General features: G+C 42.1%; 1 protein-coding gene across 2 annotated transcripts in view; it reads left to right on the top strand.

Moving 5' to 3' along the window:
• Positions 1-25,494, top strand: part of sema5ba (sema domain, seven thrombospondin repeats (type 1 and type 1-like), transmembrane domain (TM) and short cytoplasmic domain, (semaphorin) 5Ba) — a 270,882-nt gene that overhangs the window by 162,682 nt on the left and 82,706 nt on the right. For both annotated transcript variants that reach the window (XM_036139025.1, XM_012868532.3), the window contains exons 6-9: positions 4,139-4,201; positions 4,915-5,013; positions 5,124-5,337; positions 19,974-20,259. In XM_036139025.1, the coding sequence (XP_035994918.1) occupies positions 4,139-4,201; positions 4,915-5,013; positions 5,124-5,337; positions 19,974-20,259 (662 nt within the window). The remainder of the gene's footprint in view (positions 1-4,138; positions 4,202-4,914; positions 5,014-5,123; positions 5,338-19,973; positions 20,260-25,494) is intronic.

Here is a 25,494-nt window from a genome sequence, read left to right as displayed (position 1 = left end):
AAACGTAATGTAAGCCCGCCTGCATTCCAGATGATGGGAAATAAATGAGAGCTCCTACGAAAAAGTTTAGTGCCCCGCTTCAATTCCCTCACTCGGCGGCTGTCGGGCCATTCACGTTTTGGGGCTGAGGGGAAGGAATTCGAGGGAGAGGATGCCGAGGCAGAGCCGGCGTTCTCACAGGCTGTGTGTGAGAGTGGCTTTGTTCCAAAACCAATGTGAAGAAAGAAGAAATGAACTAAGGGAGAAGGACGGAGAGGGAGAGGAGGGTGGCAGTTTTTGGTGAAGGTCAGCGGGTTAAGCCGATGGGGATTCTTGTAGATGGGGCCCTGTAGAAGAAATGGTAATGCTCCAGGCCATGATTCATCGGAAAGGCATCCATCTCCTTGAGTGTGTGTGTGTGAGTGTTTGTGTGTGTGTGTTTACGATGACGTCATTCCATTAGTCCCCTGGCTGACAGGGGCTGACAGGCGGAGGATGTGCAGGAGCGGTGTTTTCATTTGAGCCGGCACATTGATGTAGTGCTGCTGCGGAGGGGGGCGGAGCCGCTCTCTGAATGGCAGGTGCCACGCTGCTCGCCGCGCTCAGGGGAACTGGATTATGGGTTGTTGACGGCCTGCGTACTGTTTGGCTGATGCAGTTATGTGAATAGAACATTGAGCTCCCGCGGGGTCCATGAGATGCTTACAGTATTTTGGCTTTCTTCCCTTCATTATGTTAAGTTTACCGAACCCAAGTTTAATTTTAACTAGACTCTATCTTATACGGCCAGTATCCTCTTCCAATTGCATCAAAAACATAAATCAATTTAAAAAAACGTAATTAAAGGGTTAGGGTATCAGGAACATCAGCGTCAACCATCAATATGGGTCAGAACCAGGACCGGATTATCCATAAGGGCCAGTGGGCCAGTGCCCAGGGGCACCAACCATGGGGGGGCACCACATGACTCATGCTTTAAAAATATAATTTTCATAGATTCTTATATTATTTACTTGAAATTGTTGAAAGACAATGCATTATTCGTTGTGTGAACACTGATGTCGCAATAATAATAAATAATAAATAAATCAATATTTTTTTATTTCAACATTTTAAAATGAGATATTTGAATATTGCTCACTGCTCATATGCCTACATGTAGTTGTGTAAGTTAGTAAATAGTAAATTACATTACAGAAATCCCCTTGATTATGTCTGATGTTTTTGACCGGAGGACAGCACGGGTAAGGGTGGGGTGGGGGGGGGGGGGGGGGGGCTTTGAGGTATAGTGCCCAGGGGCACCACATTGTCTTAATACGGGCCTGGTCAGAACCCACTGTTCTAATGGCTGCAGCAGCCTGATATAACTTTATTACGCTGATGGATGTGTCTCAGTCGTACCTTTAACCTGCACGTTCAGACGGTGACAAAAGTTTCACTTGTTTTTTTTTTTTTTTATGCACGGCTAAAGCTGCCCCAGTCTGTGTTTTCTCCCTTCCCTCTAATTCACAAAGCGCGCGTCGTCTCTTCACGTTTGGAGTGAGATAAAAAGTGTTTTTAGATACGGCCAGCATTTGATGTAAGACAAGATGTGTGATACGAGCTTCACTTTCAGCAAAGCAGGCACTCGGGATGCAACGAGTTGCGTTTAGCTCACTCTAAAGTTCATCACAGACTGATCAAATCGGAGCTCTTGGTGGTATTTGCTTCAGCGTCTTCAAACGTGGCAGCAGAAGTTGGGTGTTAATGTTTCTGATAGGAAGAGGAAAAAAAAAACGGCTCCTAGCCAATTCTAATAGTTGGCAGCTCAGAAAGCGGCACCTAAAACCATCAAGAATCGCATTTAAGATATGGAATTACTATCTCCCCATGCAGTGTTTTGGCACGACAAAAAAGCTGTGTTGGTGTTGGAAAAACAAAAACAGTTGCATCCACGAAATGTCACTGAAAACAAACTTAAAACCAAGATGACTGGAGATTCCCAGCTCCACACAGAGGCACTCGTACGGCTCATAGGTTTGGGATCTGTGGTGTTCAGTCTGTCATTTTTGCTCATTAGCAACAATGTATGCGGATGCTAATCACCTAAAAGTAGGAATATCCATTCCTGTGAGGGCAGTGGATAAATCCCACGGACTGTGACAAGAAGTGAGCAGCTCATAAGCTCAGCAAATTAAAAACTGAACATTTTATTCCCAGGATTTTGCTCCGCTCAAAGTCCATTTATTTCCATTTAGATTTTAAACAAACATTTCCCTTGCAGATCTTCTCACTATAATGTTGTACAGATATAGTCTGTTCCACTAAGCTTTAATTAAAACTAAAGAAAGAGAGTAGGAGTAATATCCCTGCAAGACGCAGAATAAGTTAACTTGCCCAAGGCTGTAACTCAAAAGTGTTTCTCTGTGCTTGAAGTTGACCCTTAACAGCCAGGCTTCATTGAATTTAAAAACTGTCTTTGAACGGCAATTTATAAAATGTAAAACATGATTGGCTGGTGAGATTTATCTCTCTGGGTTAGAAATAAAGTGAGGGACAGTTTTGTTAGCTAAAATGTGTAAAAATCTTCAAATGGCATTCACCTTTTATTGCTGTGGCATAATCTAACACGTCAAACGTTAGAAAAACCCAACCTTGAATTTGAGTCCATTTATGCTGTCAGGAGAAAATGATTGTTTAAAAAAGAAAATCAAGATTTTCCGTCATTCACATCCCTGACGGACTCTAAAATACATTTTAATTAAGCATTTTTTTAAGTATACTTTAATTTTTTTATGTGATCAGTATATTTAGCAACTTTTAATGAGTGATCCATGATTTGCTGTTTCCCTGCAGTCTAATTAAAGACACATTGAGGTTTAGTTCGTTTAGCTGCTGGTCACAAGGCTGAACGGGGACCCATGTCTGTCTTGTCTCCACGTGAAGACGATGTTAACAGAGGTAACAAGAAAAAAAAAAGCCTTCAGGGCTCGCTTTTGGAGAAATGCAGCAAAGAGTGGCATACTGAGATCCATAACAACCTTTGGAAATTATTTAGAAGCTGAGCAAGAAGAAAACCTCCGTCTGTCCTGTCGTCATAAAGGTGAACATGTGGAGCTGCTAAACCTTGTCTCATTATTCGCAGCCTTGAAACTAAATTTTGCTCGAATGTGCATTGTGGCCGTGCAGTTGAATGACAATACAGTCTGTCTAAGTCTAATAACAGGAGTTTAAATGGAACTTTGTACTTTGGTTAAGTTAGAAAAAAAAACACTGGATTCCAGGAGCTAAAAAGGCATGGCCATTGGGGCTCTCAGCAGTACATGTAATCAAACATCATACTGAAGGTTAGACGTTTCCTCCCAAAAATAATCTGCATAAGATTAAGCAGCTGCAATAAAAACATATACATCTAGTACTTGTGTTTGGCACTGTAAATACAAATAGCGAGATAATAACGAGACTCCATAAAAGTCCACTTTAAGCTCCCCTTCCCTGTTTGGCACTAAGATCAGAGTAGCTGAGGAGATGGGAGAGGACGGGTGAAATGAGGCCAGTGACACGCAACGGGGGCCCTCTGGCACCTGTTCATGCACAGTTCAGGCCAAACGAGGACCATCTCTCAACCCACTTATTGGGCTCCAGTGCGGCTCGGGCGGCCCTATATATATATATATATATATATATATATATATATATATATATATATATGTATGCATTAGTGTGTTTGCACTGCAGATGCTGCCGCCTGCATCCGTAATTAAGCCCGACACCTACTGTAACCGTCACCAGGAAAAAAAATAATTGACTCGTCGAGGTGACGGTGGAGCGGGGCAGAGGAGGTGAGCGGCGCAAACTTTTTCCGAGAAAGAGCAGAAGAAAGAGAAAGAAGAAAGCCATTAACATGCTAATGCTGTCCTGAGCCCTTCAGCTGCTTCGTTGCGTGTCTCACCCTCTTCACTCAAATGGGCTCTTTGCTGGCAAGCCAGTGGCAATGTGTGCACAATAAACAAACAGCGCTGAGGTTAAAGTCCTTTCAGGCATCCTTTTAGCCTGCCTACGGCGTAAGCAGAAGTCAGTCGTTGCGTAACTTTTGAAGTACCTCAGGAAAGTCCGCACCCTGATTTTTTGGCCACTTTGTCACCCCCCCCCTTTTTGTCATCCTGTGTTTGTTTCCCAGGCGACAGAGTGGGCACCGGATGAGGAAACCAGGAAGTCATGTCAGAGCAAAGGCAAAACAGAGGTAACCTCAATCACGCCCCCAATTACAGCACTCCGTGTCAGCGCCGCTCGCCGTACAGTGAGGCAATTTTGATATCTTCTGCCTTAGTGCTTGATTGTCTCCTGGGAGGGCTCTGCAGAGGAACACTATTTCCGAACATTCAATCAAAAATTGTTTTGCTGGACTTCGCGAGAGAGAACTCAGACGGGAGGGGAGGGAAATGTGAAAGAAAAGCACCGATGGGAGGCATACTGGGACACTTAGAAGGGACATCCTTTTAAAAATGTCTGAGAACAGCCGCTGAGTTCAGTTATGTCTTTCATATTACGGATTGCACTATCACATTTATCTCCCACAGAGCCCATAAGGTGAAGAGAGAAGCTAAATGCACAAAACTACTTTCCTTTCGGCAATTACCTCACGTCTCAGCAGCAAAGGCCTATAAATCAATGCCTCCCTTTTGTTCGAAAAGATTTGATTCTTTGTGCCGAAACATCTATTTGACTCTGTCAATGCCACAAATAAGTTGCCGTTTTCTTCCGAGCTAGCGTTCATATTTCTCCACAATGGATCCACGAGTGAAAGCTGCAAACGCTGCCTTGCCAATTTAGAACTAGATGCCTTGCTCTATTGTTCTCCCCGGTGATGTGTCCAATAGTTTTCCGGGAACCGACAGATTTAGCCCTGCTGTTACCTTCTGTAAGCTTTCACTTTCATCTTCTTTTTTTTTTCAGATGGAATGCCAGAATTATATCAGAGTCCTGCTGGTGAACAAGACCGAGGTCATGACCTGCGGCACTAATGCTTTCCAGCCCCTGTGTATCACCAGAGAGGTAGAGTGAGGAAGCAATTTTTATATGAAATCAGTGACATCACTTTCAACCCCCCCCTCCTCTTTTCAATCAGTCTCCACCTTTGTTTCTCCGTCTTTGTTTCGCCGAAGGTGGGGAACATCAGCCGAGTGCTGGAGCGAGTCAACGGCGTGGCTCGCTGCCCGTACGACCCTCGTCACAACTCCACGGCGGTGGTGACGGAGAGCGGGGAGCTGTACGCCGCCACCGTCATCGACTTCTCAGGACGCGACCCCGTCATATACAGGAGTCTGGGCGGCATGCCCCCGCTGCGCACTGCCCAGTACAACTCCAAATGGCTCAACGGTACCCCGACAGCACTGCACAGCACTGAGAAGTCAATAAGAGCAGTATTACAGTGCCTTGCAAGAGTATTCATATACCCTAAACTTTGTCACATGTTGCGTTCACGAGCTTCAGTGTTCCTCCAGTTGGGTTTTATATGAAAGAGAAACAAACAATAATTATATTTTACCTCCTTAAAGCCAGACTAGTAAAGTGCCTTCAAAAGTCACCTCAAAATAGAGTCCGATCAACATCACTAAGACCAAGAAAAGGTCAGTGCAGAAGTTCAATGTCAACTATGATGGTCTCAGGAAACAGAAAAATAGAACGAGTGTGGTAAACCTCGGTAAAACATGGCAGTGGCAGCGTGATGCTTTTCTTCAGCAGGGACATGCACTGCAAAAAGGGAACTAAAAGTTAGTAAGATTTTCTTGAAATTAGTGTATTTTTCCTTGATTTGGGCATGTAAATAAGATTATTTGCCAATGGAATGAGTCTTTTGAAGCCTGAAATAAGATAATTAGACACCCTGCACTTGAAATAAGATGGTGGAGATCAATTGTTCCTATTTTAAGTGCAACAATCTTATTCCATTGGCAAATCTTATTTACCTGCTCAAATCAAGGACAAATACATTAATTTCAGGAAAATTTTACTTACTTTTAGTTCCCTTTTTGCAGTGTGGCAGGGAAGCTGGTCAGAGTTGCTCGGAAGATGGATGGAGTTAAATACGAGCAACCTGTTTGGAAACCATTTATCCCTTTCTTTCTCACTTCCCAATTATCCAGTGCTCAGTGATTGTCTATCACCAAAAGACATGAAGGTAGTTAGTGCGACTGAAGAAGATGAGGAAGACAGGGTTAGAAGGAGACAGAGGATTCGCTGTGGCCACCCCTGAAATGAAAAGCCAAAAGGTGACAAAGAAGAAGGTGTTGGTGTATCACACAGAATGCCAGAAAATACAGTCAAATTTGTGGTTGTAACGCAATAAAATGTGAAAAAGGTGAAAATGGATCTGAATACTTTAGCGAGTACTGTAAATGCTTTTTGTTTTTTTCGTGCCACAGTTAATTATTTTTGGTATCACATTCTGATGTTCTTTTTCTCAATAAGTAACTTATTGCTAAATATGCCTCACAGTGTTAAAATAAGTAATTAGGAGGCTCCAGTGCGTGGGAGCAAACCTTAAAATTGGTCATTTTGATAAATTAAAATATTAATTTACAAGTTCATGTGAATTTTCCAGAAGTTCAGGTGAAACTGTTAGCTGGTCTGGTGGTATTAGCTTTAGCTCAGTGTTTTGTGATTGTTTTATACACCATGAGAGAAAGGTAATCTCCGCAGGCATATCATCTGACCTTTTCTAAAGCCTGCTGAATTCCCAAATTATCCACGGACATCGTTTCTACCAACCTCAGAGAATTCCTGTTGTTTCTTTAAACATTGTTACTGGCCTCTGCAGAGCAGCAGAACGGCCAAGTCTCCACTTCTGCTTCCAAAACAATTGTGTCCTGTTATAGCAGAGGTGGACCTGTCCAACGGAGCTATTTGCACAGAATTAGAGAGACTGTTTTGGTACCGAGTTGTGTGTGGAACACGGCTCAGGTTAGGCACAGGAATCAGTGGGATTTACGAAATGGAAGAAACATGGAATGCTGTCTATCCTGCAGGGGTTAGTGTCAATAATCTCCCTGCTGCTGACACTGGATCTTTTCCTGGGAACACACTGCAGCAGAAATGTGTTCCTGAATCCAGCAGAAATGGAGAAGTGGATTCAACTGAGTCAGATTCCTGTCCAGTTTCCTTCTTACATTCTGCAGTAACACAAATATGATTATATTTATGGTGCACAGATCAGTTTAAAGGCAGGAGGTAGTTTAACAAATTTTAACCTTTCTCTTTCTCTCTCTGACAGTAATGGTTACATTCTTCGTTAGTGCAAGAAAAATATGACTGATATGTACTGTAGTTGACTTAAACAGCGCGTGTCCACTGCTTCTGCTCAATTTTTGTGTCTCCTAAGTTTCATGATAGTAGTATTGCTTCATTTCCTGCTTGGCTAGGTGGACACCCTGTCTGTCTGATGAAGACTCACTGACCTTAGCATGCTGAGGGCCTGGAGTGGCTCTGATGGTTTGCCAGTTTGTTCTATATTTTGAGAAGGAGCCTTTTCCACCAAACCTCATCGAGTTTTTTTTTCCCAATCTTTCCATTGCCCAAACTCTGGCCTTTCCACCAAACTACCAGTACCATCCCAGCAGGAAGAATTACTTCTGTCAGGAGTTAGGGGCAGGATAATGGGAGACTGTGGCCTAATCAAAGTTGCCATATAAAACTTTTGCGTTTAGTTTGGTTTTTCATCGGTTAAATAAAAAACAAAAAGAAACTGTAAACACACTGCACTTCAATGGTAATAAAATGTCAGATTAGCATCAGAGTAGCGCAATCTGACTGTCCCTTATCTTCCTGCAGTTTATTTGAAATCTATCTGGTCAATGCACCGCTTACAGCTGAAGATTTCCCACCGAATCCATTAATACCATTTCCGACTCAGTTCTTTAGCGCTGTGTTTCTTTTAATAGCGCCAGGTGGTGCCGATGAATATTGCTCTAAAAGCTGTGTTGAGCTCCTGTTTTCCCGTGCTGATGGTGGCGATGAAGGAGCAGCTGATTAGGATTCTGAAGCGTTCCTAACCACCGCTTAACAATAATGTTAATATTGATTTTATTTATAACACATTTTTACATTTACAGGAAAATCTCAAAGTGCTACTGTCAATAAAACAATGAAATCAATAGTGAACGTATAAATGCAAAGAAAAAGAAAAAACAGGACAAAACATTTGAAAAGAGATGATTAAAAAACAACAAATTAGAGGGATTTAGGACTGTTTTAAAGTAGGTCACAGTCTGTGGAGATTGTGAAGGCAGAGGGCTCTACAGCTTAGGAGCGCCACAGGAAAAGGCCCGGACTCACATGGTGCGGGATCAAGTCCTAGGAATATGAGGAAGGGGGGCGTTGGAGGAGCGGCGACTGCGTCAGGGCAAGTGAAGCACGAGCATGTCCTTTAAATAAGACGGCACATTACTGTGCAGACAGTGGAACATGGGGAGCAGGGAGATTTTGGAGGTGAGAGGCGGAGCCAGTGAAGTGAACGAGAATGGAGGTGATATGTTCGTAGGAAAGCACTCTCATCAGGATCCTGGCAGCGCTGTTCTGAACATACTGTCATTTTTTTCTGGTAAGTTCTTGCCAGGAATCCCAAAGAGAAGTGCTTCCAATCTGTTGGATGGGGGGGGCTGAGGTTGGGAGGGCAGATCAGATTGTTCAGACCTAATTTTGGAGGAAGGAGTTTAATTTATTGCAGAGGTCGTTGGCAGGGTTAAAGAGTGACGCCGGTCAGGGATGACGGTTCGGAAAAGTGTGTCAGAGTTACCAGGGTTACCTCACATTATGGATGAACAAATAAAGAATCAAAAATAAGGAATCAAACATCTTTGAGGGGCCTTACATACATTTTTTGCGGTACTCCTTACAAGCTAGCTTGTGGACCAGCAGACCAGAGGTTAAAAAGCCTCTCTCTAGCACCTGACCAGTTGGCTTCATTTTTTTCTGCTCTAGGGTAAACCACCAGGCTGAGCGTGAAAAGGTGCCTGTCTTCCCTCTAACAGGAACGCTCTGGACCAACATTCTAGAGAGGCTGGCGCTGCAGAGTTCTGCATCGATGGACACTGGAAAGGAAACAGGAATATCAGCTGCTACAAGTTCATAATTGATATTTTTAAGATTTATTAAATAAATCTGCCACTTTGGCTTGATGGCACTGTTCAGAAAAGGGAAGCTCCTTGTAAATAACTTTGTGTTCGGAGACTCCCCGGACATATTCAGAGAGATGTTCCACAGTTAGAGAGTTTGTGATGTCTAAATCCTGAGGGTGTCCAGAAGTGTGTGTCGGGAATCTGACATGTTGTTCCAAGTCCAACCAGTCCAGGAGTCGAAGGTATTCAGCAGCTTGATGACTGGTGGGAGTATCGACATTAATGTAGTCTGCGAAGCTTAACGTCGCCAGAGTCTGAAACGTCTCAGAGAACAGGGAGGTATGAGGTATGGGGGAGTGTAGAAATAAGGTGACTTGAAGCAGAAAGCACTCATGTTTTGGTTTATGAGAGTCTGTTTTTTTTCCCCAGATTTCAGGTACATATGTAGTGCATTGTGAGTTAGATAACTGTCACTTTGGCCTGTTAAAGTACATTAAGAAAATATCTAATATTAAGGAAGATCTTTGAGTTTTCTGTCCTTGTAGTTTAGGCAAACATTGTGGTGGTTATGGTTGCTTTGCATTGTATGGTCAGATATTCTCTATAGACAGGGGGCTAGGTGTGTGTGTGTGTGTGTGTGTGTGGGGGGGGGGCACTTAAAAAAAAAGGATATTCAGCCAGTTGCATATTTGGCTTTAATGACCGAGTGGCAGGACAGAACAAATCTGGTTCAGGCAACAAAGTGGACAAGCCCCAACATTCATAAGGTGAGATGATAACAGATATCACATCAGCAGGGTTTGGGTTTGAATACTTTAATATTGTTGACTCTAGAGAGGAACATCATATGCACTGCTACTTCCTGTCCTACAAGGGTGGAGGATATACTATCTAATGCTCAATATATGTGCTTTTTAAAAAAAATTACTTTTCCACTCCAAGTTGTGAGCAAAAATTGACTCTTAAATCTCTTGACCCCCCACTTGACTCTCCACTTCCATAACCCCAGCTACCACCCCCATGCTCATCAGCCAGCTTAAGGAACAGAAGAGAAGGCAAGATGAGGTTTTCTTTGGCTTTCCTGAAAAAAAGGGCACATCTCAATGACCGTCGGTCTGTTCGTACCACAACTGACAGTGTAAAGGAGTGGCAGAAAGGTGAATTTTAATAGTAGTTGGAGGCCAACCAAAGCTGGATAAGATGAAAGCTATGTGCTTGTGCGCTTATCGGAGAGGATGGATGACAAAGTCGGATGCAGAGACGACAGACTGGGGGAGTCAGTGAGCAATGTAATTATTGCTCACCCCACGGAGAGGGTGAAATTGGAGCACTCAGCTTGCGTCACACCGTGCAGGGCCTCTGCCTGTGTATGCACGCAGGTGTGCGCTTGGCACTGAGTGTTTAGACAGTTTGCAGGCAGCACCGGCAGCATGTGGGTGGCAGCTGTACGTGTGTGCTTTAAAACCACAAGCAGAAAGAAAGTAGGTGAAATGAGGCGACACAGAGAAAAACGAGTAACAAAGTAGATAACGTCCCGATCAGCATAATCACAGCTGGCTGCGCAGACAGTCAAGCACACGTTGGCCTTCATCCGAGTGCTCAAAGTCTGTTTCGCTCCGTGGCAGCTTCTGTGAGGTTTATGGAGTTGTGTGGTCCCTGTGGATTTAGGGGTGTGAATGAAAATCTCATTTCCAGCTCTAAGCTCTCTCTGATTAAGGAGAACTGGAGGATGGGGAGGTCGGGGGGTATCCTGGATCTAATCTATCCGTTCCCTTATTGGATTGGTAGCCGGCCAGGTGCTGACCGACGGTTTTCCATCATACATCTGAATGTCACAAGGAACCTTGGAGTCTGCAGTCAAAAATCTAAACAATGTACATTTTATGGCAGCACTGGCAGATATGTTTATTGTAAGACGGCTTAAAAAGATTTCCTATTTTATTGTACTAGCGTGATCTCACATTTCAAAACTAAAAAACTCAAACATGTCATGCGAGTACAGGTAATCAGCGGGGGGATAATTCCCATTTGGATAATTTATTATTATTATTTTTAAATAAAAATCATCAATGACCAGGTAGTGGCTGGTGACAGTGTTGCCAGACAGGATGGGATGCTGGTGTGCAGAATGACGCTGTTGGTGAGGAAGATGAAGAGGACAAAGCCAGAGCAGCAGACAAAGTGGTAGAAGTGGAAAAAGGAAGAAAGTTGTGTTGCTTTCAGGGAGGAGTTGAGACATGCTCTGGGTGACCAGGAGGTGCTTCCATATCACCTGCAACTAATGCTATCAGGGAGACGGATAGGAGAGCACTTGGTGTGTTTTCTGGAAGGAAAATTGACAAGGAGAGCTGGTAATGGAACAAGGGAGTACAGAGAAAGAGATCAGCTAAGAAGAAGTGGACCCTGTGAAGACTGAAGAGAGCCAGGAGTACAGAGAGATGCAGCGTAAAATGAAGGTAGAGGTAGCTAAGGCCAAACAAAGGGCATAGAGTGACTTGTATGATTGGTTGGCGAGGTAGAGATAAAGGCTGTTCAGCAGGTTGGGGTGTAACCTGACTCCACCAGATGGATTTGCTCCGCATATCCATCTGGAAACCTTCCGCTGAAGTAATTTTGGGAAGGGGCAAAAATACTGGTTAGCTGATTGGCCTATGTTGGTGATAGACGGGCCAAATAAACCAATCAGATCAACGAAGCATATGACGTACTAACAGCGACGACAAAAACACAACCACAAGCTCTTGCCGAAACCAGTCGGGAGAAGAGCAAAAACATCTTTTCCTCTGAGAAAAGCCTCCAGAGCAGTGTTTTGCTCTTCTTTCAGTGAAGAAATACTCTGTAATTCCGATAAAACTTGCTCGATAGCCACGCTAACGCTAGTTTCATCGGCTGAAGCCGCCATGTTCTTTAGACTGAACTGACGCGCTTCTCGTTGCGTCACACCTCAACCCGCCTCAAAGCCAACGCTGATTGGACGTTCGTTTGGTGAACTGCTCCCAATTTTCTTTAACGGAGAGTAGCCAGACTGATCTGTGAGTGAAACCTTGAAAGCTCGCGAGATCAGGATGGTCTCACGAGGCTAGTTGGGGTGAGGATCAATATGAAAATGTACTGACACTTGCAACAAGTGTGATAGGAAGATGGAAGAAGAACTTTGAAGAGTTGATGAAAAGGGAAAGTGAGAGAGAACAAAACAGCAAAAGAAGTGGTCGTTTTGGATCAGGAAGTAGGAAAGATTAATAAGGATGAAGTAAGGAAGGCGCTGAAAAGAGCAGGTCAGAGGGAGCTGCATTGTGTTTTTTGCAGATCTAGGAAAAACACCTGACATAGTGTCAAGAAAGGAGCTGTGGTGTTGTGTCAGGAAATCTGAAGTTGCAGAGAAGTATGGTAGAGTGGTGCAGGACATGTATGAGAGATGTAAGATGGTGGTGAGATGTGTTGTGGGTGCGAAGTGGAACTGCATTAAGGATCAGCTCTGAGGCCCTTCTTGTTTGCTGTGGCGATGGGCAGGTCAACAAGTTTAGACAGGAATCTCCATGGACTATGATCAGATGACATTTTGATCTGCGGTGAGAGCATGGAACAAGTGGAGGAAAATGTAGAGAGGGTAGAAGGTTTGCCCTGAAAAGGAGAGTAATGAAGACTAGCCGTAGCAAGACAGAATACATTTTGGTGAATGAGGGGGAGCAGAGTGGAGCTGTGAGGTTTACAGGGAGCAGAGGGAAAGAAGGTGGAGGATTTTAAGTACTTAAGGTCAACAGTCCAGAGGAACGGCGTGGGTGGAAAAGTGGGGAAGAAATGTGTCTGAGCAGGTTATAATGAGAGGAAAAATGTGTCAGATGTGTTATGTGATGAAGGAGTATCATCGAGAATGAAGGGAAAGGTGTATAAGATGGTGGTGAGACCAGCGACGTTGAACGGTTTAGAGACAGCGAGACTGAGGGAGAGGCAGGAGGCGGAGCTGGAGGTAGCAGAGATGAAGATGTTGAAATTTTCTATGGGAGTGATGAGGAGGGATAGGATCAGGAATGAGTGCATCAGAGGGACAGCTCATTTTAGATCTTTTGGAGATAAAGCCAGAGAGGCCAGACTGAGATGGTTTGGAAATGTACAGTGGAGGCATAATGACAACATCAGTAGAAGGATACTGAGGCTGGCACTGAGGGCCTCCTGAGGGCAGATGAATCAATGATCATTCCCCAGAAAGAGCCTATTGCCACGCTCTCCCTCAAAGTTTCCAGTACCAGGTTTGAAGGATATTGTATGCCAGCCTCCAAAAGGTTGGAGTTTTTTTAACTTTGTGAAAAGCAATATTTTCTAGCGTGGCATTTATTTTCCCCTACTGATGAAATGTACTCAAATTAAAGGTTGACTTTTTCTAAACAAGCCTGGCACTGTGTGTAAGCTTCTCACAATCCTTCTTTGACTTTACATGTGGCAACGTATGGATTTATGAGTAATTTACAGTCAACCTCTGCTCAACTTTGTAAGAGGTGTCATAGACACATCATGTTTGCCAAACATAAAATAAATATCTAGTGAACGTCTCTTATTTCCATAAGTGACAAATATTTACAGAACAAGGGATGATTCATCTTTAAACTGAACTTTGTCTGTTTTGGAGACAAAATGCTGACTGGCTCTGTTATTGTCTCTTAGATAAGAATTTTCAGCCTCACAGTCTTCAGGCAGACATTTTTTTCTTTGTCTGAGAGCTATTTCTTCTGCAGTTTTGTGCCCAAGGACAGAAAAACTCAATAACTGATGAGCTCCCTGTGAAGCCAGTGATGAATCCTCTCTGTCACCACACAACCCGTAAATGTAGCCAAGATATCTTTAATTACAAAAAAACTGACACATTATTGCTTGTAAATTTTACTAACTGCAATTTTAGGGAAGGTTTGTTGTATTTCTTCCCCAGAATGCCTTTAGGGAGTTGGTGTGGTTGGATAGCTCATTGGTGTAAATTCATTCTGGCATACAATATCCGCCAGAATATGTAACTAACACGTTACAATCTGATTGTTTTTACTGTTATCCAGTAATTATGTATATCCTCAGGTTTCATCACTGCTAGAAACTAGTACTGTTACATTCCCACTAGCCTTTATATTCTCTTTGTTTTTATAATGATGGATTCTTACCCCAACAACACTAAGAACTATAAAAGGGACATTTCGTAATTATAAATCAAATCCCTCTTTCCATTTTAAGGAGTCTTGCAATAGGCAAAGGATTATTGATGATTATTAAACATACCAGCAAGGTATAAGAAATAAGTTTTACTAATATAGATGGTGTTGTTGCATTACTTTATCTTTGCAGAGTTGTGGTGTGGCTGCTGGTATCTTTAGAGGTCAATGGATGAGAGATGGGGTGTATACTGTACAGGTGGTTGACACAGAAACAAACAGATGTACATCCTAAGGGCAGTTCAGGTGGCACCAAGGCTTTTAAATAATCTGACCCCTGTCTGTCTGCCAGGATGTCCCTGTCAGAATTCCAAAAACACGATCAGCCTGGTTGGCCATGATCGTGTGCCCAATGAAGGACTTTGACTTTTTAGTTAGCACTCACAGCGTGCAGACAATAGGTTTGAATAAATAAGCAGCAGTATGTAGCAGTATGTTCCCAATTGAGAGTGGTCAGTTACCCCAGGATGCATATTGTCTGTATACTTGCTGCCACACTCATCCTGCACCGTTGCAATCAAGATTACCCGATGCACTTGTGAGCATCCTGCGGCCGCTCAATCAAGCTCATCTCCTTCGCCTGATCATGTGCCTATATATACTGGATTTCAGCAGACAAGACAGGGGCCAAATTATTCTGTAATGACTGGCAAAACAGTGAAGCCGATATTCTAGCCAGACACTGTGTTGCGCTTTAAAACGTTTATCAAAGAAACGGGAAACCTGGTGCAAGCAGGAAAACCATCTGCAGGAGCCAACACAGGCCTGGCGATGCAGGCTGCTCATAACAGGAGGCGATGTACAGGCAGGTTGGCAGAGACTGGCATCAGTTGCGATAAACAAGCGAGGGTCATACACAAACTGGCAGGCAAGGTTAGTGGTCATGAGCAACAGTCCAGGTTGTGTCCAGAAAACAGAAGGCAGAACATCTGAACAGGTCCAGGCAAGGCAAGGAAAGCCATGAAGATTTCGTGTGAGATCATGTGATGTCTGGTAGGAGGGAAACGCTGGACGTCATCTGGCCACAAAGTTTTCAAATAACCTGGCCGCTGTCTGTCTGTCAGGATTTCCCTGTCAGGATTCCAGAATCAGCCTGGTTGGCTGTGATCGTGTGCACAATCAAGGACTTTGACTTTGGTTAGGGCTCCCAGTGTGCAGACGTTAGGTTTGAATAAGTAAGCAGCAGTATGTAGCAGTGTGTTTCCAGGAGGTATTCTTGTTGTATTTCCAACTGAGATCTCCAAAAATCACAACTTCAGAGCATAAACAGGAGGCACTGAGACCCTTTCTTTATTGCAAGTGTGAATATTGAACATATCTGGCACTAGCTTGCAGGTAAATGGGTGAACAAACAAGACATTAACACAACTCACTGACATTTATATAATTATATAGCATAATTTTAGCATTTTACCATTTCATTTTACCAATTTAATTCTTATTTTATTTAGCTGTCCAAGTTGCATCTTGTGGAGGAGGTCCAGTTGGGCCAGTGTATAGTTCAAAGTGCCCTCCTGTGAACAAGGATTAGGGACACTCTGGTCAAAGAAACTGGGTTACAACTTTTTGACCCAATGTTTGGTCAAAAATACCCAACCTCTGTCCCAACAGCATTTGGGTTAAAGAACTAACCCAGCAGCTTTTTTGTTAGTGGGTGCAAGAAAAACTCATGCTTATTGATTCGCCCTATCAAGCTGGAAAGCATAAATCATCTCCCAAATATAAATCAATTGTGCGGCATTCTATCAACATTTTTCCACATTTGACTGTTAAGTAGACTTTGATTTACCTCTGTGTCTGTGTCTGATGTGCAACATTACATGACTTTTTTCCCTCAGCACTCAGCCCATCCATCATGGGAGAAAACGTGTTTACGACTCAGCGGGAAGCTAGAAAAAAAAAAAAAATCCCAAATCTCTTCACCCTGTTTTCACCCACCCAGCTTCATTATTGTAATGCAGAGCATTTCGTCTTCTCCTGCCCTTTGCTTGACATGTGTATGCCGTGCATAAACACAAGGGGGGGGGGGGGGGGGGGGGGGGGGCAAAAACCAAGGCTCTAACTCAGGAGGTTTGGCTTGTTGAATCCACATTCATATCCCTCATTTGACTCGGCTAATAAACGCATCAGAAGGAGGCAGTGTTTCACCTAGCCTTTAGCCTCAGGAGAAACATAACTGATGCTTTTGAACAATTTTCCTGTCAGCTTCTGTTGCGGTAACTACATGTTTGTTGACACTAATTAACCCACTGGGATTTACAATAGTTGTGTTGCTGTAGATATAGTTATTAAATGATACAGTTGACCGATTTGTCTACTAGTGATAAATCTACTCAGTGTGTTTTTTTTCTTTCAGTGGCACGTCTCCTTGTCATTATTTAGAACTCAAACTGAGAACAAACTGATTAGGACCGTCACTTCATTAAACCTAAACTGGATAAGTTGATTAGATTACCTGCTAAATTAGCCAGTGCAGCTTAAAGGCGCCCGCTCCACATTTCTGCAGAGTAATCAGAGAAGGGGAGAGAATAAAAAAAAAAAGAAAACTTGATTACAGCTTCAAAAATTTGCATCCCTTCTGCAGCTGATTATCTCTCCTTTCTCTTTCGCGCCACAAGTGGCTTCATCAGCGCCACGGTCCAAATCGGCGAAGGGAAATGGAATTGTGTGGCCGCTGTCCTCCCGACACCAGAGCTGTGTGTCTCCTCCTGCTCAATTTCAGCACTTTCTTTTAAACCAAATGTCTTGCTAGCCCCCTAGGCGCATTCCATCCCAGTGGTTAACAGGTTATTCCCTCTCCGTATGTGTGTGCGCGTCTGAGAGGCAGGCTGTGGTGCAATATCAACATAATTATTTGGCTTATTACATGCATGTTTTTGTGTGTGTGTGTGTAAATTAAGGTTATGTTATTTCCATTTGTGTTTGTGCTGCACTGCGTGAGTCTGAGTGGGATATCGCTTACAATAAATAGGTCCCAGTGGTGAAATGAAGCAACGGCAGCTGAGTAGTCTTTTCTTTTCCTTTTTTTTTTTATCAGTTGTGCAGAGGGCTGTCTGACAGATGAAAACACGACAGTACAAAACAAATTTTCTGTGTTGAAGCCACAATCAGCTCAGTGTCGAAACAGCAGCGTGGGTGTTTCCGTTCTAAAAAAGAGCTTTTTCAAAAAAAAGTTGCAGGGAAGCTCTGTAGTTTTCTCCCTCATTAAGTACCTGGTATTGGGTATGGGATATGCTCTTTACTCTTTAAATTATACGACGGCTTGCAGAAGTGTGAACACTTCTTGAACGTTCTTGCATTTTTTTCATCAGTGTTGTTTGGTTGGGGATTTTATGTGATAGACCAACACAAAGTAATACATGTTTTTGTTTTAAAACAAAGTATCTAAAGGTTGTATTCAGCCCCCTTGCTCTGATACCCCTGAATAAAATCCAATGCAGTGCATTGCCTTTTAAAGTCATCTTAGTAAAGGAAAGTCATCGTTCCCATTGTCTATAGCCACTTATCCCTGCAGGGCTTTCAGAGGACTGGTGCCTATCTATAGCAGCCATTAGGTGAGAGGCAGGGTAAAGTCCACCTGATTGTAATTTATTTTTAGCATAGATTCAGCTATTTTGTGAAGGCCTCAGGGAGTTGTTGAGAGAACATTACCGAACAAACAGCAACAGAGAAGAATAGTTGCATGAAAACAGCATCATAGAGACCAGGGAACACATCAGAAAATTGAGGGTTAAAGTTGTGGAGAGGTCTAAAGCAGGTTTGGGTTTTAAAACAACATCTCAAGCTTCAAACATTTCATAAGGCAGTCCAATCAATCCATCATGTGAAAATGGAAATATGGCACAACTGCGATCCTTTTAAGACATGGCTATCCACCTGAACTGACAGGCGCGCAAAGAGAGCATTAATAAGAGAGACATCCAAGCTGCGCCCTCTGGAGGAGCTGCTGTGATGAATAACTCAGGTGGTGCAATTTGTCGACAGGACAGCTATTAACTATACACTCTGTAATTCAGATTTTTATGAAAGAGTGGCAAGAAGATAGCCCATGTACCCAGGAATCCATAGGGAGCCTTGTTAACAGGATGCCCAAGCCATTTAGGAGATGCAGCAAATATCTGGAAGATGGCTGCTCCTGTTTGAAGAGTCAACAGATAAACTTTTAGCCCTATACACAACACACTGTATCTGGTGGAAAAGTAACACACCTAAACCCAAGCTATCCCCAAAGTTAAACATGGTGGTGGCACTATCATGCTCTGTAGTAGGGACAGGGAAGTTGGTTAGTTGATGAGCAGCTGGATCGATCTAAATACAGGGTAATCCATCCTTGAAGAAAACCTGCTAGAAGGGCCAACAAAAACTTTTGACCTGGACAGAGGTTCACCCTCCAGCAGAGCTGAACACCAATGTACATTTACATGAATTTGAAGGAGAACCACTTTACTTCAAATTGATATTGAAGTTTGTATTTGTAATCTGACAAAATATTAACATTCAAGCCTTATTCTTCTTTTAAATCAAGATTAAAAACACATCTGTTTAAAATTGCCTTTGAATGTTCTAGTTAAACAGTTTTACTGTTTTTACTGTTCTTTTTTGTTACTACATTCTATCCCTACTTGCTTTTATTCTATTTTCTATCTACATTTTATTATTTTGGTATATCTTAATCATGTAAAGCACTTTGTATTGTCTTGTACTGAATTGTGCTATATAAATAAATTTCCCCTTGCCCTTGCCCTTGCCCTTATAAACGCTTATTTAAGGCACTGCATATTTTTGCCTCACATTCATTATAAAACAGCTTAATATCAACCACTTCATTGAGTTTGTTAGAGACTTTTGATGAGACAGTCTGTTGGCTTTTGCTGAAACTCTTAGACTCCTCTTGTAAAAGCAGCACATCTCCAAATTATCAAAATTTCATCAGCTCCAAAAAACTAAACAATAACAAAACGAAAAATATAAATAAATGACGACTTTACTTTTAAACAAGCTTGAAATAAAAAGGAACCTTAAACTGTGAAGACACTCATTGATGTTCCAAGTTTGATTAAAATGCCGTGAGCTCCGGAAAGAGAATTTGCCTGAAACTGAGATTATTCTGAGGTCCCTGTGCAAATGTACATGAAAGAAGAAAATCCAGTTTGCCTGCACACAAAGACTGTAAAATGTGCATGGGTAGACATAATAAAGACATTAACGACAATCCATCGTGATTATTTTGCTAGTAATGGATATATGGGTTGAAGCCCCTTCCAACAATTACTTAGGACGTTTTCATGCAGTAAATGACAGTCGCATCCCTGGTTTTAGTCTCTTTTACCTGGAAACCCATGCAACAGGAGGACATTTATCACTCCTCGTGTCCTGCAAGGCAATAAAAGCAACACAGGCATCCTGTTTCAATGGATTTAGCATCAAAACATCAGACAGATTTATTTGAAACCATTTTTCTATCTTCTACTCTCCTTCACCATCTGCAGCTCGCTCTCTTATTTATTCATTTGCAATTGGGGGTCTTTTTCAGATCATCCAAAACAGGAATGCGAACATTGCAATCCCAAGTCCTTATTGAAATCAGTAATGCGAACAAAGGTCAAAGCAACAGTGTCCAGAAGATGAATGTTGCAAATATTTCTGTTTCCCCAGGGTCAACATAATGATCTTGCCCTCCCTTCTGTCTCCTCCTTCCCCGTCGCAGAGCCCCACTTCATCTCGGCCTATGACATCGGCCTCTTCACCTTCTTCTTCCTGAGGGAGAACGCGGTGGAGCATGACTGTGGCAAGACAGTCTATTCCCGCGTGGCCAGGGTCTGCAAGAATGACATCGGTGGGCGGTTCCTCCTGGAGGACACCTGGACCACGTTCATGAAGGCGAGGCTCAACTGCTCCCGGTCCGGAGAGATCCCCTTCTACTACAATGAGCTCCAGAGCACTTTCTACCTGCCTGAGCAAGATCTCATCTATGGCATCTTCACCACCAACGTGTGAGTGAATCCGTCCCGTAACAGTTTTTGTTGTATTCAGGCAGCAAATCATAGGTGCTTTAGTCTTTACGCTGGTAAGATGTACGCATTCAATACCGTGTACTTTAGATATGGTTCAGTCATCCTCTTTCATGGATCACCAGCCTTGTGTAACTATAATTAACTGTACATTGAGATCAGGCCATCGTTTGAAATCATTTTAACATGCTTTCTTTAGAATACAACTTTAGATTGATCAGCTCAGCATACATAGGCATATTTTTAAATGTTACAATCCACAGCAGTTTGTGTCTTGGTTCTCACCAGTGGATTTGATGCACCATCATTCATTTCTGATATTTTCTGGCTGTATGTCACCACCAGGTTTGCTGAATTTTCAGGGCTTGTTAATTGGCTGTAAAGTAAAGGTGGTGGAACAATTGCAGTTGTAGACCGTACACACTGAAGCTCTTTTCATTTGTGTTCTGTGGACTCAATGGCCCTATTCAAGGGGTAGTTACTGTAGCACTTTGTACTTTTTTTAATCCTGAAAGGCACTATTTAAGTAAGATTTTTTCCTTAATTACTGTAACTAGTCAAGGATCTGTAATGCAACTAATCTAGAATTGTACAGAAATACAACTAAATGAGTGCTTACAACAAGATTTTTTGTTTAATTCAATTGAGAAAGGCTTTTGAACTGAGAAACTAGATTAACTTTAAATGTAACTGTAAAAATTACTTCTTCATCTTTTTCTGCCACAACGGAAAGATTGTAACCAAGTTTGCCTTCACACCTTATTGTACATGCACACTGCTGCAGCAGGCTTCAGGCAGATAGAGCTTCCAGATTTTCCAGATGGCAGTGATCTTTGCCATGCCTCCAAACGGCATTGACATTGTTTCAGTTGCAGTTTCAAACTTTTTTTTTTGCCATCTGGTGACAGAAACAGAAGCAGAAATTAAAAATGGCAGCAGCTTAGATGGAATTCAGGAATATGGAGACGCACCAGGTGATTTAAATAGAAAATTAAAGCAAGCTAAAGTGATGACGTACATACTGCACACTACATTTTGCATTTATAGGTGCGACAAAAAGTATATATATAGAATTGAAAGTAATGAAAGTGATTATAAAATAAGCAATACATAAACATTTTGTATGGCAGAAGCTACATTCATCACCATACTCACCTAATGTTATGGTTGGAACTGCTTCTCCTTAGCCAGGCATCCGATGTCTGCTGGAAGACATGTTGATGTAACCTGCAGCTGATTTTGCAGATTGGAATCAGTAGGTCTTGACCTGAACTGACTTTGGCCAGAGTCAGTTTATGGAAGAACTGCTCATTTCATTTTTTAGTAATGCAGTCAATCGCTTTTGGTCACCAACCCTTGCTGCTGCCCTATGTAGCAAGGCCCCTCAGCTTCTTAAATGGCAGTTCAAATTTGTTCTCAGCTTGGATAACTTGATGGAACTGAGCTTCCTTTCTGCATGGAAGCCCTAGCAAAGACAGCAGCTCCTGCTTTTTGTCAATTGTCTAACGTGATCCAAAAACGGCTAGCTGAGCAGTGTTGCTGATATCTGATGTCTCGTCACAGGCCAGAGAAAAGTACTTAAAATCTCTTGCAGTGTCTTGTATCATTTTCTGAATATCTTTTCCCATTTCCCATTCCACTGATCCTGTCTCAAACTGTTCTTGAGAAAAAGGATGCTTTCAAATAATTTCCCTTTTTTGGGAGCTAGCAGCTATGCAGCAGCAATGATGCATTTCCTAACAAACCTTCATTCTGCATAAGGCTTCTACCCGACCTGCCCTATAATGTTCTCCAGTTTAACATGCTTACTCCTGTAATGCCGCTCCAGAATCCACTTTTTCATCACTGTTGTTGCATTCCTAAAAGACTAAAACCACAAGTTTGCTTTACTCTCTGATGAAAGACTGTACGTTCATCCATTTCTCTTCAAAAATGTAGCATTCAGCTTCCATTCAGATTCAGCTTTTCTTTTTGTCGCTATTGCCATGGTCAACACCTGTTTCTCTATCTCATCTCACACTGATGCAAGACCAACCGTGTTTTGTTCACTGACCATCCTGCCTGCTTGGATATATGCGTTATTAATGGGGCAACAGTGGCGCAGGATTTAGGGAGTTCGTCCTGCACTTCCTGGGTTGCCGGTTCAACCCCCCACTCTGACTGTCTCAGTCATTGTGTTCTTGGGCAAGACACTTCACCCGAATTGCTGGTGCTTCTTAGAGGGCCCGGTGGCGCTGATGTATGGCAGCCTCTGTCAGTCTGCCCCAGGGGCAGCTGTGGCTACTAACATAGCTCACCACATCAGGTTGACACCGTCCAAATACTGTACGTCACCCACTCCTTGTTTCGGCAAATGTCTAGTGAATAAATGTGGCCATGACTCCACATGTATCCGCCTATGGTTTTCAATTTCATAAGCAGATACATTACGTTCATAGAGCTGTCCGTGGTCCTGAAGAAGCAGGTTCTATTTTTAAACCTCAGTCAGTTCCAACTTTATGGTTAGAGTAACAGATAGTAATGTCTCATTAAAGCAACTGGTTAATGGAAACACACAGCTGTCTGCAGCTTTCAAATGTTTCCTTAAGATTCCCATAATAACTCTGTTGCATCAAAGCTCATCTTCAGTTAAATGCTTCATTGGAAACATGACCCCTTTGACAGATGTTTAGTGTTACCTGAGATTAGAGCCTAAAATGCATGTGGGAAAAATAATTAACATGGCAGTGACTCACAATTCCTGCGCAACCTCATGTACACTTAAAACTGAGTTATGCCTTAAAAAAAATGTAAAACTGAAATTTCAACGATCACTAAACTTTATTTTAAACACCTCATTGATACTGAAAATGGCTAAGTTTGAGTCTTCTTCATTCAGTGACAGCATTCACCATGAAGAGTGTTGTTATCGCCAGTTGTTGGTGTTTATATAATAGTGTGTTCACTGAAAAGAATACAATTTTGAATGTTCAGATCATCTGTTTCCAATCAACAGCCATTTTTTTCTGTGTGTGTTTGGGCTGACAACCTATATATGGCTATTGCAGATAGTATTGATACTCATTCTTTGTATATACATGTTTGAACCATCAGATACAATTTTTTTTTTAGGTACAAGAATCGTAATAGAACTTCTTATTAAGCCTCTGGTCACAAGCATGTTATCAGGCATTTTGACCAGATTCTTCTCCATTCACTACATTCATTTCATGCTGTTGAGCTGTGAAGCAGTTATCTTGTCACAACAAGCTCACATCAAGGTGAGGCATCAGAATTTATGCTATTTGTCATGTTAACAATGTGGTGCAACGTATTCTAATAAATTTGCAGCTCTCATGTCTGAACTCAAGGATACACACACACACACACACACACACACACACACACACACACACACACACACACACACATCATACGCATGCCCATACACACACACTGCATTCTTCTGCGTGCTGAAAATGCTTTCCTGGGAAACCAATTTAATGAGAATTTTGTAGCAACAAGATGTCAGTTTCTGGGATTTAACAGCGCTACATATCCCCAGACAGTTCATTATAATCTGCCAAGCCTCTCACTAATTATTAGTCATGTTCTTCCCTTACTTGTAGCTTCTTTCCAAATCTGTTACCTTGATTATAACCCTCTGTGGACAGCAGTTTGCTGTAAACTTCATTACCAGTTATTGCTTGTTTTTATGCTGTAGCAAAATGTGCATGTGCATATTTTCTTGAAGCCTATATTAATCACGGTAAGCATGAACTGGAGCAGCAACCAGATAAATTGTCTATTCTGATTTAAAAAAATGTAATGCTTAAAAAATGACTCGTAAATATTTTTACAGTTATTAAGAACACATCGCTTTGAAGCATCTACGGACACTTTTCTTAAAAAGCTCGCCATACAGTATAAACCAGAAGTTTACATACACTATACAAAAAAGCTTTTCCTCACTGAGACATAAAATCTGATTAAACCTTTCCTGTCTTCTGTTAGGATTACCAAAATCATTTATATTTTCTAAATGCCAGAATAATGTGAGCGATCGTTTTTAGACATTATTTAATTACTTTCTGGACTGTCAGAAGTGTACATAAATTTTTGTTAATATTTAATATTTATTACGTATGACTTGGGTCATACGTAATAAATGGCAACTCCAACACATTGACTTTGTTATCCTTAAGGGACATTGTAAACTGTTTGGCTGTATGTGTGTGCCTTCATGAATATGCAGATCATATAGTAGTGACCAATGACCGCGGTAACATGGTATTGATCTTCATGCAATTAAACCAAGGCGGAAAGTGCTATACCTGGTCTTAAACATTGCAGCATTCTTATAAACAAACAAAGCTCAATATTAAGAGCCACCTGAGAACAACCATCAGGCTATAAAGGCCATCAAATCCTGGGACTAAACAATTTTACCATGTTGAATTGCAACAACTGGAGACGCTCTGAGAGGGTGGAAGGGTTGTGAAGCGTTGCTGTGGGTAAATCCAGTTGTTTAAAGATGAATCTCGCTTTAAGTCTGACCGTACGGCTCCTTCCCGGAATTAGAGGGGAGGTCGAGGAGGAGGTGACAACTGACAGTCAGCTTTTTTCAGGTTTTATGATTGACATGTAATCTTTTGAATTTAACTTCTGTTTATTTTTGTCTTTTTACTATATTTAATTTTGTTTGTAGCACTTTGAGACACTTAAAGGAGCAATAAGTAATATTGACACCTAGTGGGTCAAATTGGAACAACAAATACACAACAGCCTGCTGTTTCCTCAACTGTGAAGCCCCACTGAATTTTTACTTACACATGATACAAATATGATGTTGTATTCTGTTCTATTTCTGGTCCACTTTTCTGACTGGCTTCAATGGTTGCCGGCTGCTGCTCCTTTGCCAATGTAAAATACCAAATGCTGAGCTCTGTTTTAGGAATCCTGGGAACTTTCAAAAGATTGGTTTATGAACCAGGTAGTTAACACGAGCTACACACTGCGCTGAAGTCGTTCTGTACCGTACCTCTAATTTTGAAAGCAACTAAGACATTTTTAATGGAAAGGACTGATTGTTTATAGAGAACGTTACTTCCATCCCCACAAATGAGAATGATTTAGGTTGATTTTACAGTAAATATCTTACTTATATTCACTAATATAAAGGGGGTGGGGGGTGATTTGTGCCTATCTCCAGCAGTTAATGGGTGAGAGGCGAGGTAA

Source organism: Fundulus heteroclitus, chromosome 7, assembly GCF_011125445.2.
Source record: "Fundulus heteroclitus isolate FHET01 chromosome 7, MU-UCD_Fhet_4.1, whole genome shotgun sequence".
Classification (NCBI taxonomy): Eukaryota; Metazoa; Chordata; class Actinopteri; order Cyprinodontiformes; family Fundulidae; genus Fundulus; species Fundulus heteroclitus.
This window is presented reverse-complemented; position numbering and strand designations above follow the sequence as displayed.